At 27.8% G+C, this 17,756-nt stretch overlaps 1 protein-coding gene across 1 annotated transcript in view; it reads left to right on the top strand.

The window, feature by feature from the left end:
* LOC107447246 (sperm-specific sodium:proton exchanger) overlaps positions 1-17,756 on the top strand; it is a 47,848-nt gene that overhangs the window by 13,168 nt on the left and 16,924 nt on the right. The window contains exons 9-16 of the mRNA XM_071185779.1: positions 2,103-2,184; positions 3,275-3,453; positions 5,570-5,716; positions 6,684-6,781; positions 10,900-10,960; positions 11,891-12,246; positions 14,890-15,145; positions 16,513-16,698. Of these exons, the coding sequence (XP_071041880.1) occupies positions 2,103-2,184; positions 3,275-3,453; positions 5,570-5,716; positions 6,684-6,781; positions 10,900-10,960; positions 11,891-12,246; positions 14,890-15,145; positions 16,513-16,698 (1,365 nt within the window). The remainder of the gene's footprint in view (positions 1-2,102; positions 2,185-3,274; positions 3,454-5,569; positions 5,717-6,683; positions 6,782-10,899; positions 10,961-11,890; positions 12,247-14,889; positions 15,146-16,512; positions 16,699-17,756) is intronic.

Below are 17,756 nucleotides of genomic sequence, written 5' to 3' on the forward strand. Positions count from 1 at the left end.
CGTGAAAATCCGATCATTAGATCGAAAGTTATTCGGGTGGTCTTTTTTTTCTTGTGCACTGTACATTAAGTTTTATATTATACAAGCTTGCTCTGCTATATATACTGCACAGTCAAATGTTTTCATTGGCGATCTAATGTACTAAACAGTTGTTTATGTTTCATTTGTTCATTTCCTTATACATATTTTGCTTAATATATGATTTTTTTATATTTCTTCTTTTTTTTCCTTATGTTTTAGTTACTGGAAAATATTGAATATTTTTGCCAATACTTTGATTTTTGTCTTTGCTGGAGTAATAATTAGTGTTTATGTAGCAGAATATCATGACCTCTGGGATACAATATTTATTTTGATTACATATTTTGGGATAAACATCATAAGGTTAGTTAATTCTGTTTATCTTTTATCATTTTTAACTTATTGTAAACTGTGTTCTGAAATGAAAAGAAATCAAGCACACTCTGACTATATCTCTTTGTCAATGTCCCAAAGTCTTGTTTATGAGAGAAATAATTTTTATTCATTCTATAGAGATATTTTAATAACATAATGTTTTAACCTTTTGCTTTAATAAAATTTTTTTACACTTATTGTTAATTAAATAATTATCGAGTCCATTACTCTTCATTCAAGTCAATATTTGATGTTTTATGTTTAGTCGCATTTGTTATTTTCCCTTGTCAATCATTCACAATTAAAGATGCCATATAAAATGTAAGGTTCTACTATATTAGCAGGGTGCGTAGCGTTTTTAAAACGTGCTTAAAGGTGCTTATCTTCGATTTTCGTTTTTTAAAAGCCCTTAAAGTTGCTTTTTTCATTGGGTGTTTTTAAAAAATGCTTAATTTTCCCTATTTTAAAATGAGATTTTTCTTTTACTATGTTGATTTTTGCTTTGAATCATGCAAAAAGACTCAGTTCACTTTGTTCTATTTAACGTTTTCATAATTAATTCAACCCTATTCTATTTCGGCATATTGTCAGTCCATAGCGTATGAAAATGCCATTCGTTTTACATGATTCAAAATTTCATGATTTTTGACAATTGTCAAAAACAATGCCGAAAGGTATATTTTTTTGACATGATGGTTAAAACAAGATAAAACCGTCAATTGTCAAAAACTTTCCAAAAGTGCTTAAAAATATTTTTTGAGTGCTTAAAAGGTGCTTATTTTTTGTTGAATAATTTTGCTACCCACTCTGATTAAGAAACTGTTTAGCAAAAGAAGATATATTTTTCCCAGATTTTAATTTTGGGCAATATTTCAGGTTTCTCATGGTTATTATTTTTTATCCAATTTTGTATTGGACAGGATATAGCTTGACATACCAAGAAAGTATTATTCTTGCTTGGAGTGGACTGCGTAGTGGTTTTTGCCTAACATTAGCTTTATTGGTTGCTTTTGATCCTGAATTTCCCGAATCTGAGAATGCTAGCAAGGTAACATTAAAATCTTTGTGACCTTTTTATTAAACAGTAAATACCCTAAAGTGGAAAGGCTGAATGATACATTTTAACTTTTTGGCTTTAGATTGCAACATAGAGTCTTCAATATTTTACAAAATATTTCTATACAACTCTTTTTTAATTTTGTTATTAAAACTTTATTCTAAAAGGTAAATAAATGATTATTTAAAAAAAATGTTAATACACTTATTTAGGTAATTTTTAATTTTATTTGGTAGAATGCAAACTTTGAGCGAAATCGGTTGAATAGTTTCTGAGAAATAAAATTTTAAATATACGACTTTCTTAAAATTCGATTTTTCAGGAACTATTCATCCAATTTCGCTCAAATTTTCGATTTTGCCTTGTAAAATTAAATGCTTTAAAATGATGTAATAAATTGTATTTCTTACATTCCATAATTTTTTTTGACTATTATTAAATAAAATAATGAAAAGTTTTAAATATTTACTAAAAGTTATGTTTTGCATGGAATTATCTTTAAATAAACAAATTTTATAATTTTGTGCAAAAAATTTTCATTTTGCTTAAAGTTCTTGTGATTAAAATAAAAATGTTTTTTTTTTATGTTTATATATTTTCTTCAATTTTCTTTTGTTTTATAACATTCTTTGATTACACTTTCTTTCAGATTTTAGTGCAAGTTTCTGGAGTTATTGTTTTAACTCTTCTTGTTAATGCAAACACAGTTAAACTTATGATGAAACTTTTAAGTAGGCATATTATCTAAAATTATTATTAAACTTAAGATATTTGTAAGAGTATTTTCTAAAATATTTCTCATTCTTAAAATATTTTAAACACCAGTTAGTTTTTAAAATCTAAATTTTTTTTTGCAATATATAAATGAATATATACTTTTTTGCAATATATACAATAAATCTTGCGCTTGATTAATCCTCTTTTTTTGACATTCTCGATTTGCAGCAATTTCTTTCTAAACCAGGGTTTCTTAATCTGTGGTTCATGGACCTCTTTGGGGTTCATGGGTCATATTTTGGGGGTCCGCCGACTACTCCTAATTTTTAAAAGGTTTGGATCAATAATATTTAAATAACATTGATCTTTTCAGCTTTACAGATGTATCACTTTTTCTAGAAGAAAAAGATAACCCAATCTTCGAAAACTTAAAAAACAAAAAAAGATTTTACATATAAATTGGCTTACCTTTCAGATATTTTTAACCACATAAACGATGTAAGTCTTACAATTCAAGGGCCTGATATCACCATTATGGATGTAACTGAGAAATTACAAGTTCCATCCAAAAGTTCTCTACCAAAGCTAGTTTGTCCCAATGCTTGATCCAGGAGCTCTCTTGTCTTCTGGGTTGGGCTCAAAATTACAAGGCTACAGAGTTGAGCATTGATAGTGGTAAAATCCCCCGGATGCCCCCTTACGGGGGCGGGAAGGGTTTAAGCTTGTTATTGATAGTGGTAAACTCAGAATTGACTCGGTTGTTAAAGCTGGTTTTAAAATAAAATAAAATTTCTACCTTTAGTGATAGAAGTATTTAACATCTCCCTAATGCATTTCAAATTTAAAAATTAAAATACATTGTTACTTATATAGTAAAAATGTGAAAAGATGTATTGTAGCTAAAGAGGAAAATTTTGTAGGCTGAAAAATTTCACTTAAAATGTATAGTTTCTAGAAACAATATCTTTAGAATAATTGCATCATTTTACGTAAAAGTAAAACTAAATACTTCTATAATTAAAATATGGAAAACAAAATTCTTATGTATGTAAATAAACGATTGTTAAGTTAAATTAATAGTTAAGCTTTTTTTTTCTATGTTAGGATTCAAACAACTGACATTTGTGGATCGATTGTCAATGGGTAATGCATTAATAAGTGCTACTGATATAAGAGATAAATCTATTAGAGGCTGCAAGCGGGATTGGAAATATGGTAGAGCTGATTGGAATTGGCTGTTGCAAAAAACTTGTATGCATGATCCTTATAAAGGTGGTTTGTATGTAAGTACACAAAAGTTTTATTTTTTCCTTTAATGATACTTTTTAAAAATATTTAAGTAAGTCACCAATCTTTTAAATCTGTTTTGCCCACCAATATAAGAGAATAAACTTTAAGAGTTGAATTTTTCCAAGATGTTTTCTTAGCTCCAAATAACCAACACTATTGCCTTCATTATTCAAATGTTGTTGTCTTATGCCATTTGTCAAATACTAACAAGCCTATTTTTAAGGCAGAGGGGTTCGCTTCTTTTTTTCAGTGGTGCCATCTATGGCCACAAATTCGATTTCTACCACACACATATGTCCCAGCCCATTTTACATGAAGGACACATTCACACACCATTCACCCATCCGCAGATCATAATTTTGACCTGAACCAGAGCATGGTCTGTATCCGATCCAGTGCCCCCAGAGGTATTGATTTGTTATGAGAACTTGGAGGACTTATGACCCTGACAGATTTAGCATGCTTCAGTAACCATTTTGTACACAGAAAGTTTTCAGCCGACAGGATCGAACTCATGATCTTGGACATAGGCTGAACGCTCTACCATCCCGGCCTTCATTATTCAAATAAAATACATGAATTAAAAAAATCTATTATTTAATAGCTAGTGCACAACTCTTTCTAAAATTGCATTTTAACTTAATTACACTCTTTTAATTTAAAACAATGTTTATAACCCTATTAAATTATTACCGATATTATATCTTACTGTTTTCCCCTTACATTTCATCTATTCATAAGGTAAATATGGTTTCTAATTAAATGTATTTTATAAATAAATATTTGAGTTTTGATTTATGGCATTCATGAACACCATAATAAACTAAGCCAACTTTTTTCATTAGGGGAAGATACTTTGTTTGAATCATTTACTTATACAAATATGGAAAAATTTATTCACAATTTTCTTTTGAACCTGTTCTAATTTTCTCTTAACAACTGTTCTCTGAATTTATCAAAAATTATTATTTTTCGTTACATTTTTTAAAAATGGTAAGAAATTGACAACTTTACAAAACACTTCATTATTCAAAATGAAAAGCTTTATTTCTTTTAAAAAGGAATGGGGCAGGGCTCGAAAAAACTCAGAAATTTTACCCGTCCCTAAGGACGGCTTGTCCAACAATGTACCCGTCTTTTGAGACTAACCCGTAGCTTCTAAATAAATAAAAATATAATTTTCTCTTATTTATTAGAAACATTTATATAAATTGCACAATGAAGTAGTAGTTACTATGATTACAAATACTAGGATTACATTATACAATAATAAAAGAAATACTAGGTTACTAATAGTAACCTATTATTTCTTTTATTAAATAATTTATTTCTTTTATGAAATAATGTAAATGACGAAGGTCAAATTATCTGGAATGACAATTTATCCGGGGGTACTGCGTTTTTTAAATGAATCAAATATGAAATTTGCCAGTTCCACGATCAACTGAATGATTTACAGAGGTTTCTGCACAGATATCTGAAAGGGGTTTTCCATTTAGGTAGATGTTCACAATTGCGTTAAACGCTTCTTGTTTAGGACCAGTAAGTAATGTGTTTTTTTGTAAGTTCATTGCTGAAAAGCCCCTTTCAACCACTGCAGTACTCCCAGACAGAGAACACATCAATTCCACCACATGCAGTATGTTGCTGAATTTCTAGATTAGAGGTTCATTTTAGAAGTAAGGAGCTAGACTCTTGTAAGATAACAAAAATTGAAAATGTATTACGAACATTAGCGGGAAAATGGCCGTCCACACGGACGTCGAATTCGAGAAATTTCTTTGTCCGCTGGGAATTTTTGACTGCTGAGGACGGGCAGACGGGCGGTTTTTTGAGCCCTGGAATGGGGTATAAATTATTTTGATTGATTATACTTTAATTTATGCTCCATTATAAAAGAAGTATGTTTTTATTAATTTTTTAGATCTCTTTTTCTTTACCTCTTTGGGCTTATTAATGTAAACTATTTTTCATTAATTTGCGTAATATATTTCGTATATTCGTATATATATTAATATGTACGTAAATATATTTACGTAAGATTTTGTTTTATTAATACACATCACTGTTTACTGTCTCTCTAATTTTAGAGTGTGTAAATTTTCACAGGGTGATGAAAGCTGTATGAGCAGCCTCTTTCTTCCCTATGGAACCTGCCATGAATGTGTTGATCAAACATTACCTTATGAGCCGAATGAAAATGAATTAATACAATTAAAAGTTGCCTCTTGCTGTAGAGTGTTGAGAGCTTTGAAGGTAATTTTTCAAATTTTGCCAATCTTTTGTCATAACTGCTAATTTTAAAGTGCGGCTGCTGCAATGAAAATGCGATGATTTTAATTGTAGTTAGTTTTGCTGTTTTTGAAATTGTATTTTATGAATGCTTATTTGGCACTAATTTTCATTACTTGTAAAATAATACTAACCCATTTTTGTTACAATGATCTTGAAATAACTAAAAATGTTACTAAATTTTTTTTCCGTCTTGTTATTATAAAGGTTGACTATTAATGATTTACTTTATTATGACAGATTTTTTGTCTCTGGTTTGTTAAAAGGCATATATGTTTAATTTGCTTGCTTGCTAATTAACATGTTATAGTTGAAAATAGAAAAAAAATGTGAAAGGAGCATAAAATTTTGATAAATCAGGAAGTAAGTATCTCCAAAAGATAAATGATTTTCCAAAAAATAAATTAGATTTTTGTTATCTTGAAATTTTTTTCATTGCATTAATATTTTCTGTTAACTATTTAAAGTTGAATCAGATTTGATTTTTTTAAAAAATTCACGAATTCTTTGCACTAGCTTAATATGGCAATGTTGTTAAACCGAATGTTCGTAAAATCGAGATAATTATGTTTTTGTGTAAAATTCTCACTTCTTTTAGACAAGAATGCTATGATATCAAATTAAACTATATTAGTTAATTTTTATAAATAATTGCAAAAATCTTGGTTTGCTTACAACTAATTAAACAATTTTTTTTCTTTCTTTTTTGTTTTGAAAACTACTAAACATGTGAAAGCCTGTTTATTGCCTGTAGGTTCAAAAATATTAACTTTCATTTTTTCCTATTACAATTCAATTAGTTTGACTTACATAAGTTTGAAGATCCTTCAGCAAAATGTATAATGACATTTTTGTTTTATGTATTTATGATTTGTGAAATTATTCTGAAGTATACCTGTTAATTGATATCTGCTCATTTTTACTTGTTTAGGGTAATTTACTAAAGCAATTTCGAAAAGGTCTCATTCAGCGAAGAACTCTGAAACTTCTTTGTACTGCAATTGATAGCACTTCTGATACTCCTTACTTGTAGGTTTTCATTGTTTGCTCTTAAATTAAAATTCCTGTGATGCAGTTGTATCGCAGGAAATTTAATCACACTTGTTTCTTGTTCGCAAATGTTTCACATTTGTTACAGCGTTCTACATTTGATGGTTTTCATTTTTAGTGCATAATTGTTGATCTAATTTGTAGTTTGTTCTTAACTTTGTATATTCTGGTAAAGTAGTTTTTCACCACAATTGCATTTCAATACATAAACAATGGATTGGTTTTTAAGTACATATATATTTTATTTCATCACTTTACTATTTAAGATTACTTTTTATCAGAAAGGTCATTTTGATGTGACTTCATATATTTCTTTACAAGTGATAAAGGTGAGCTTTCGGCTATAGAAAATTTAAGACCAGACATGACAAGTTTATCCCAGATTTGTGCCGAGAATATGGAAAGAAAATGTTTGCGTTATTTTGTTTATAATTTTAAATTTGAGCTACGATGGCTCAGGGAATAGAGCATTCGCCTTCCAATGCAGCGAGCCGGATTCGAATCCCAGTCGATAAGAATTCTGCATCCAGCTTTCACCGACCACAGTGCTGACGTGAAATATCCTCAGTGGTAGAGGGATCATGGGTTAGAGTTCCCTTGCCGTCAGGTTAACTGTGGGAGGTTCTCGTGGTCTTCCTCTCCATGTAACGCAAATTCGGGTTAGCTCCATCACAAAAGTCCTCCACGAAGGCAAATTTCTCCCAATACTCGATCATAGAGTTTCCTTGTCTCCTGGATTGGGTTCAAAATTACAAGGCTACGGAGTTGAACATTAGTAGTCGTAAATCCGTAAAATTGGGTCGGCTGTTCAACGACGGTTATAAAATAAAATAAAATTACTTTTAAATTTGATTGTTTCAGTTAAAAAAAATTTACTTGGGTATAAACCAATATATACTAAACGTATTTGAAAATATATTTAAAAACCTAATTTCCAAATCTATTATCAATAATTAAAAATCAGTCTATAAATTAAGGGTTTAAATGCAATTGGAGTGAAAAATAGTTTAAACTGAGTTAAGGGCAAACAAAAAGTTATATTAACTATTAAGGACAGGAGAAACTAAATTAAAATGAAAAGGTGTAAATTTAGCACAATGCAGCATTTGTAGTTGTTCTGATATTCCTGATTTTTTTTCAAAATATACCATTTCAACTAGCAAAATACTTATTTAGAATTTTTGTTTAAAAATTTTTTTCAATAGTAAGAAAACCAGTATGTTTTTATTGAAAAAGTGAATCCTGAAATGTTTATGAAATATAACAGAGTTAGCATAGAAAACCAAGCGTTTATTTTTCTTAGAACAAATTATTGCTAAATCAGTATTGAAACAAAATTGCCTTAATAAGCTGAGCCGTCTAAAAGAATCATTTTCTATTTTTGCCATTTTACACTTCCTTTCATCATAAGCCAGTCATATGAACATCAGATGTCTTTTATGCATAGGCTACTGAAGAGGAGCAAATTTTTTAAAGAAATAAAATGTTTCTTCTAAATTACAATTTTTTTTTGTACATATAAAAGAATCTGAATGTGCACTTGCTGAACTTTTAAATATATCTGGTGTAAACTGCAGCATTGATCTTGGTGCAACTCCTATTCTAGAAAATAATGAAATTTTGTTAATTGTTGTGTAAGTTTATTGTCTGCTGTAAATTAACTAATATTTAATAAAATGATCTGGGACTACTAAAGTTATTTAAAAAACTGAATATAGTGTATAATTTTGGATTCTATTACAGGCACTTTTTGACGAGAAACTTTTAAGTTCATCTCAGATTTTTCCTATCTTTTCTTAGAGAAGACGCAGCTGGGCTACTCTTCCAGGGGGGGGGGCTTACTAAGTGAATAATTTCTGTCATATAAACAAAGCTTTCTTTCCTCAATGCTTTTAATTTTGCTTGATTTTAATTGAAAATAAAAATTCTTAGTTTTCAATAAAAGTTTTCAGAATCTAAAAAGATGAAGCAATAATTTCACATTGCCCTCTATTTTTAAATCGTAGTGAATCCTTTTAAGTATTATTATTAATATTTTATTTTAATAAATCGTAAAAATAGTCATTAAATTCGGGGACAATAACTTTTTTTTATACAGAGGAATAAATTTCCAAAACTTCTCACTGTATGTATAGATGTGGGAAATTGCGCTATTTTTTGAAGTCATTTCAGATCAACTTGTTTCTATTTTAATTTTTAATTAGTAAGTATTGAATGTTGTCCACCTATTTTTAATTATTTTATATATTATTATTTTTTTAAAGTTTGCACAATTAAAGAAATATGTCATACATAAATTTTCCCTACTAAGAAGTGGTAGTCTAATAGCTGTGTATTGTATCGAAAATGACTTAATTTTGTCCTGATTTCTTTATAAAATTCCTCCCTGATTCTTATTTTGAACCACTACAAAGATTACTTTTGAACCATTACAAAGATTACTTTACCTCCCTGATTACTTTTGAACCACTATTCTTATTTTGAACCACTACATTGCAATTCGTACCAAAAAATTTTTTTCTTCTCATTTTACATGAAAGAAATTTCAAATTTCTTTTAAAAGTTTTCTAACTTTCAAAAGAAAAATATTTATATATACAATTTTTATATGTACAACTTTTTTATATACTTCTTTGAAGTTCTGATTTTGAAGACTTTTATCAATTATTTAGTTTTTCAAAAATATGTAGAAATTATACAAAAGCAAATAAAGATGGCACAAATATATGGATTGGAATGAAGTACTGATTGAGTTCTGGTTTCTATCTCATTTTTTAGGAAATCATTTTTTTCTTAAATTAACAAAATTAGTAGGATGGAATGAATAAATATTTTTACATTATATTTTTTGAACCTATTTATCTCATTAAAAAAATATTCACTAATAAAAATTTGTTTGTTAACATTATTAATATCTTTTCTTTTAATTGTATTTACTATCAGGATGCTGTTTAATCATTGTTCTCAATCGAATTTTCTTTAGATTTCTTGACAAAAGCAAAGATACAAAAAAGTGCACACCTTAGAGGTAGCAGAAATTATATTTATACAAGAGGCAAACAAAAACACTATCAAAATCGGTTCAATCACTATTGAGGTATACATGACTTAAAACACTAAATCCAGTTTGATTTTTACTAATCATCTTTCACTCTTCTCTGTTTTCTTTGGTGAAGAAATAGATTTCAATGTTTTCAAATTGGCCTTCCTCTGTTTTGATTTGTTTGGTTTTATCATAGTTTTTGTTTTTTAATTAGCTGAAATAATACTTAGAAACTCATAATGTGTGTAATTTTTGCTTCATTTTTGGCAAGAATTCTAAAAATATAGATTAAGGATAGTCAATATGAAAACCCCTTTTAATGTATAGAATTTCTTCACATTACTTACTATCTTTAATTTGTTTCACCTTTAATTCTATGTTCTTTTATTTATGTTTGTTTATGTTATTTAAAGTTAAATTATCACAAAAGGACATCCCATTAAGAATTTTGATTAATGCCATAAAAATTTGCAGGGTAACTTATGGCAACATTACCTTCCAAGATGAGTATGAAAATCAAAATCAACAGTAATAATGTTAATTGCTTTTGTTTAAATTTTGTTCAATAGTTTGAGCATAAATATTTTACCATAATAAACGGCTAATTTTATATATTAAATCGTCAAGTTTTTTTTCTTATTAATTCAAATACTTACAATAATGTGTGTATTTTTGGCAAGAATTTTAAAAATATAGATTAAGGGTAGTCAATATGAAATCCCTCCTTTTAATGTAAAGAATTTCTTCACATTACTTACTATCTTTAATTTGTTTCACCTTTAATTCTATGTTCTTTTATTTATGTTCATGTTATTTAAAGTTAAATAATCACAAAAGGACATCCTAGTAAGAATCTTGATTAATGCCATAAAAATTTGCAAGGTAACTTATGGCAACAATACCTTCCAAGATGAGTACGAAAATCAAAACAATTAGTATTGTTAATTGCTTTTGTTTAAATTTTAATCAATAATTTGAGCATAAATATTTTACCATAATAATTTGCTAATTTTATGTATTAAAATTTATTGGAAGTAATACCAAGCTTATTTAGGTATCTTAGAACAAAAGATATTATAAAGTTAGTGAAGATTAAAAGCCTTGTTTCCAGTTTGGTAAGTATAAAAAACAAAATATTTTCTTAGTTTGGATTTTGTTTTTTTCAATTATTGTGTTTACTTTTGTTTAATTTGTTCTGTACCTGAGCATTTTGCGCATTAAGCTGTGCTAACTAATTTTATGTTAAAAGATTTACATTATGCACAATAAAGCACACATTGCATATATTTTAAATACATGATTATTTATTAATTTTGACTTCCTAACTGTATTACCGAATGATTTAATTATTTACTGAAATTGATAAAATCTTTTGCAGAATTATTTGATCTTTACCATGATGCACAAATTTTTTTTTCTCTAATTGATAAGCTTGGAGCTATAAAGTGATAAACCACACAAAAATGACATTTTATACATCAAACTGATTCATCATCAAACGTTTATACATTATACTGAACTTAATAGTGTTCCCAGATAGGTACTTTTCTTTTTTTATTTATTTTTTGAAAAAAATTTCTGTAACTGTCGTTGAAAATCTGACCCAATTTTTTGGTTTACGACTACTAATGTTCAACTCTGTAGCCCTGTAATTTTGAACCCAATCCAGAAGACAAGGGAACTCCTGGATCAAGTATTGGGAGAAATTTGCCTTCATGGAGGACTTTTTTAGGGAACTAACCCACATTTGTATTACGTGAAGAGGAAGATCACTTGAACCATACGCAATGACATTATTCTTTTTCAAGTTTTTTTTAGTTAAAAGCATTATTTGTTGACATAAGTTGTAACTAATTTCATAATCTGATGATTACAAAATATTTTTAGTTTCCTCAGCAGAATGTAGCAAACTATACATTTTTTAAAATTGAGTTTTCAAATTTTCTGACATTTTGGAAACACCTACTGCTTTATAATCTAGGTTCATATTAGTATGAGAACAACTTCAAAATAGATTATTTATTCAAAACTTCTTACTTTTACAGGCAATGAAAACTTCTGAATGGATAGAGTTGTTGGAGTTACGTAACTTGCCTTTACGTTCAATAAAGCAACTTCAACGCTCTGAAAGTCATAATAGACTTCGTCGTATTTCTGTCTGGCTTTATTTTAAGTGGTGGTTCGAACCTCTTACCAATATCATAATATTCTTAAATCTCCTACAACTTACAGCTCACTTCCTCTGCTTATATTTTTATATATTGAAAAATATATGTGACAAGTATCAAACTCAAATCAGGATATTTACTTTTCTCTTTGCTCTCTTTTATGTGTTTGAAACCTTTATAATGGTAATTTATGACTTCAAACTAATTAGAACTTCTTATGTTTTAACTATCTAGTCAGGGGTCTGTTTAGAAGAAATTTGGGTTTGTTAGCGGACCCTTCACAAAATATCTTTTCATAAAAACGGACCCTTCACAAAATATTTTAACTTAAAAACGGACCCTTCACAAAATAATTTATCTTTTAATCGGATCCTTCTCAAATTGGTTTATCTTCATTATTGTTTTGTTAATCAAATAAACCCTTCCCAGGAAGGGAGAGGGGAAGAAAGACAGATGTAAACGAACTAAATTTAGTCTTCGGCAGACGCTTCTTCCATTATTCGTCCAAAATGAAGATTCTGCGTTCAGCAGTATAGGCTAAATACCAAATATTTGTATGTTGCATCTCTAATTTAGAAGCAGCAATTGCTGTTTATTTTTGAAAATTTTATTTTTTTATTATAATTTTACAGTGTGTATATTATCTGTGTGTTTTATTATAATTTTACAAGTGTTTAATCTTGTATCTATTTACAATTTAAAAACTCCTTGAAAAAGTTTTTTGCAACAACCGGACCCAATTTGCACAAGTTCATAAAAGCAGGACCCTGATTGAAAGAATGTGACTTAACGTTTATTTTATATTCACAAAGCACGAGTAATTTTTTCACAATTTTGCAAAAACCAGACCTTTTACAAAATGTCTGGACAGACCCCTGCTAGTACACAAAATAGTTTTAAGGCAATTTTTTGCTAATATTTTATTTTAAAAGGATACATATCTTCCTTTCATTAGAACATATCTTCCTTTCATTTTTCAAAAATACTTTAAATTTTTATTCCTGAGTTCTGAATAAAAATGCTGGAAGCAAGATGATTCTAACAAGAAAGTTAAATGTTTAGTAACTAGATTTTAGTAGTCATTTTGTTCAGTTAGCATTGCAAATTAATATACTTTTTTAAAAAAAAATCTATTCAATTTTTGGTTGCTTTAAAATTAGTTCATGTTTCTCACCATATTTTTTAGTAATATTATGTAAAGTTAATTCCTAATAACATTTTTGACTGGAAATGATTTTATGTAAAGCTCATCATAAAAGTAAATATAAAACATTTGCTGTTTTGTACTAATTTCAAAATTGTTAAGTACCTTTTTTTTTTTCAATATGTTTTTTTCTAAAATTTTTCAATATTTTTTACAAAACATTACCTGAAAAAGTGATAATACTGAATTACTTTATAATAAAAAAATACCTTTTTCAGTTTTAAACTGTTAATTTTGCAATAAAAATAAAATAACAAATCATAATAATAGTAGAGAATAATATTACGAATGATAGAGGATGATAAAGAAATATTAAAAGTTAATATCTGTAAATGATTAAAAAATAAATAATTTATCAGTATTTGTTAATTAGAAACCTTACCAATTTTCTGGCCATAGGAATGTGTTGATAAATTTGAAAAATTGTTTTTGACCCTTTTATTTATATATTTCACCAAGAGCTAATATAAAAGACATATTGGTTTGAAAATTTTAAATCTTCTCAAGCATAATTGTATTTTTATTCTATAAACATTTTCAAAAAAATATTTATTGCAATGAATTTAAAATTTTTTAAAAATTAAGCCTAATGAAAAAAAAGTGGAATGATTTAAGGTCCTTAGATACTAGTGAGGCCTGTATTTACTTAGAACTTAATTTAACATGACATAGTTAAGAAAACTATTCTCATGCGTAACTCTAATTGAACTTTTTAGAATTAAATTTTGGCCCACAACTGAATATGTGATGCATGTCTAGCAGTGAAATATTAAAACTTGTTCTAAGAATTTTTCATTGTTTTTTTGAAATTTCTTTATTTACTCTTTTTTTAATCTATGAAAAAAATTGTGAATCTTAATTTCTGCACTTTAATTTTACTATTCAATTTCAATGAAATCATTAAAAATGGAGTACGGATTAATTTTATAGATATCATTAACCCCTAACAATCTGAAAATATTTTTTAAAAAACCAGCCCAGGTTTGCAAAAGTTGCCTGGTCCTACTTTGGCGAACCCTGTTAATACAATTATATCAGTACTTACATTATAATAAAATTGTTTATTATTTTTTTATTGATTGATTGATTTTATTTTTTAAGAAAGATGAATAGTAATTGGCTCTGTAACTGATGGTATATGTCTATTCAATGATAAACAATCATACAATTTTTAAAGTCCTTAATTTTTTCAAACAAAAGTCCTTAAAAGTTCTTAATTTTTTCTTTGTTAAAAGAGTGGGAACCCTGTTACTGAATTCCCATACTAATATTTACTGAATTCCCATAACAAATCAATACTTCTATGGGTACTGAATTGGAGAGTGATCATTTTCTGGTCCAGGTCAAAATTATTGGCTATGGCATGTGTATGTTGTGAAAATCGTATTCTTGATCATGGATGGCACCATTGAAAAGCAAGAAACTCACCCTCTCTGCCTTAAATTTGCTTGGTTTGAAGCTAACTTGCTGGCAATTAGCAAGTGGCGTCCAGAACAACAACAGAGTATATCACAGCATACATAATTGAGTTTTGGAAGATCTTCATAAGCAATTTTGAGGATTACTATAAGAATTTTTTTAAATTAGGGAGTAATAAAGCTACTCAGAGGAGGAAGTTTTTACTTTCTTCATATATTTTATCAGATTGGAAACTAAATTAATAAACCCTAACTTGTAAGCAGTGTGTAATACTTTTTTTAAATTATTATTTTTACTTCTATTTTAATTTCTTACAGATTTTGGCTTTGAACTGGGGCTGTTTTTTTAAGTATAAAAGGAATATATTTGATCTGCTGATTTCTTGCATTGCTGTACTTGATGGCTTTACTGATTTTTTTATTATGACTTATTATCCTAATAAACACAGTATTTACAATCATGTTAGGATCGTCATAATTTTGAGACTACGGATATGCTATGTGTCAAGGGTAAAGTATAAGTTTTTTTAATAATTTGATGCCAATAAAAAAGAATCCGATAAAAGTTTTTTTTTTTTAAATTTTATTTCCTAAATGTACTTTTATGTTGAAACTTTTTGAATTTAAATAAAAATGCACAATGATAAAAAAAAAAATTTGACCATTAAAGTATCGTGTTTTTCAGAAAATATTTTACATAATTTGTTATAAATTGCGCAAAATGTTACTTTTTAATTTATAGCAATTTTTAGAAAATCAATGTTTGAAAATGAATAAAAACATAATGCTAACAACTTAATAGCTTGTACTATATCCTCTTTTCTTTGTGGCTTATTTATATTGGATAATATGACTGTTTAGTTATGTACAGTGAGCCAATAAAAACGGACTTCATTGAATAACTTTTGATTTAATGATCGAATCTTTACATTCTGGGACCCATACTTAATGTTTCGAAGCGATGACCTCAAATATGCTAATTAATTACAGGGTGCGTAGCGTATTTAAAAAGTGCTTAAAGGTGCTTATTTTTGATTTTCATTTTTTAAAAGCCCTTCAAGGTGCTTTTTTCATTGGGTGTTTTTAAAAAGTGCTTAATTTTCTCTTTTTGAAAATGAGATTTTTCCTTGACCATGTTGATTTTCGCTATGTATTATGCAAAAAGACACATTGTTCTATTCAAAGTTTTCACAATTAATTCAACCCCAGTCTATTTTCATATATTGTCAGTCCGTAGCGTATTAAAACGCCATTCGTTTTGCATAATTCATGATTTTTGACAATTGTCAAAAACAATGCCGAAATGGTTTTTTTTTCTTTTTACACATGACGGTTAAAACAAGATAAAACCGTCAATTGTCAAAAACTTTCCAACCCTGCCTAATTGTGATATTTTCTTAAAGTGCTTAAAAATATTTCTTGAGTGATTGAAAAGTGCTTAAAAGGTGCTTATTTTTTGTTGAATAATTTAGCTACTCACCCTGAATTAGTGCAGACGATATTTTAAGTTATGAAATCAGACACAAAAATGTACTTTCTCAGAATAAACATACCCTTTTATCAACAGATTTATTCCATTTTAATTACCATAATTGTATCAAAATCGATGCATAAAATCAGCTTAAATTTAAACAGCATAAAGTTTCTATGTATAAGGGCCTTATATTTGTAAATTATATTTCATGTATGTTAGATTAAGCTGGATTTTTACTATAATAATTTTTGCCTTAGTTGAGGTCACAGACGAATTTGGATTAATGTAGATAGTGCTGCAGATTAATTCCATAAATTCTGATAACTGGAAAATGTTGCATTTCAGCTAAGTTTTATATTAATTATTTCAATTAAGTGTTTTTCAATTGTTTTTCTTCTTATAGGTTTTGTTACAAAAATGTTTGTCTGTGATTAGACACCTGGCATCTGTACACCTTTACTATTCATATGATCTAGGTAGAGGTTTCCTTTTTGCAAATGAACATGTGTTGAAAAATATTGAAACAATTGTTGATTTCAAACCTTGTGCAAAAGAGGCTTCTGAAATATGCATTGAAAACATCAAAGAGGTAAAAAGCATAGAGCAGTTTGTCTGTTGTCTAATGTAAGAATTACTCTCTAAGCTTTAAGCCTTTTGATAAAATTATCTGTTGTGTATTTCTTTTAATTTTTTGCTTTGTGCATCTATCTCATTTTGTGAAATGTGTAGAAACTGATGTTTTCTACAAAGAAACCTGGCTTCATAAATTTATTAACTTATTTAAAAGGTTGATATGTGATTTTTCTTCACGCAAATATAATTTGGAAGAGGTTCTGGTACATCATAGATGACAAAGGAATTAAAATTATAGTTTGTGCTACTAAATTATCGATAGAAATCAAATAATTTATTTTCAAGCTCCTATTAGAGAATTCTTTGATTAAACTGCACAGTGCTGAAGAATATATTGGATTACAACATGATGGAGCACTGTTGCCGCATGGTTCGGCAGATTTAATTTTAATTTAACTTTTAATGACTTTTTAATTTCTTTGCTATTATGTTCTTAAGCTGTAAAAAAACCAAATTACTGCTGATAGATTCTGATTTTTTTAAAACATAATCAATATTTAAAACCTTATGAAGATTGTGAAAGTGGAAGAGATGAAATAATTTTTTTAATAATTTTTCAAAACAAACTACTGTATGAATCTACCTTTTATTTTTGATCACAAGATAGTATATTTCTGGTATGGTTGTTGTATACCTAAAATTAAAAAAAACGTAAAAAAAAAAAAATTAAGTACACAAATTTTTCAAGTTAAAATTATTTCACATTGTACTCTATGAATATGATACATTTGGCCTTAAATAAAGAAGCTATGAGGCTCCCATTAATAATAATTATAAAGATCCATTGCAAATGCTCTGAGCCAGTTAATTCGGTTCATCTTACTGCATGTGACTTATTTTATATGTTTTAGAAGTTTTCATAGTGTTATATTTTTAAATAAATACTTTTAAATAAATTATCGTAACTGATCCTTTTCTCTGAGTGTAATTTAAAGTATTGTTTCTAAAAAAAAATTTTTATACATGAATTTGATAAGAGAAAATGCAAAATTAATTGTATGTAGCTTTTAAAAA

The sequence above is a fragment of the Parasteatoda tepidariorum genome, chromosome 9 (genome assembly GCF_043381705.1).
Source record: "Parasteatoda tepidariorum isolate YZ-2023 chromosome 9, CAS_Ptep_4.0, whole genome shotgun sequence".
In the NCBI taxonomy this organism is placed as follows: domain Eukaryota; kingdom Metazoa; phylum Arthropoda; class Arachnida; order Araneae; family Theridiidae; genus Parasteatoda; species Parasteatoda tepidariorum.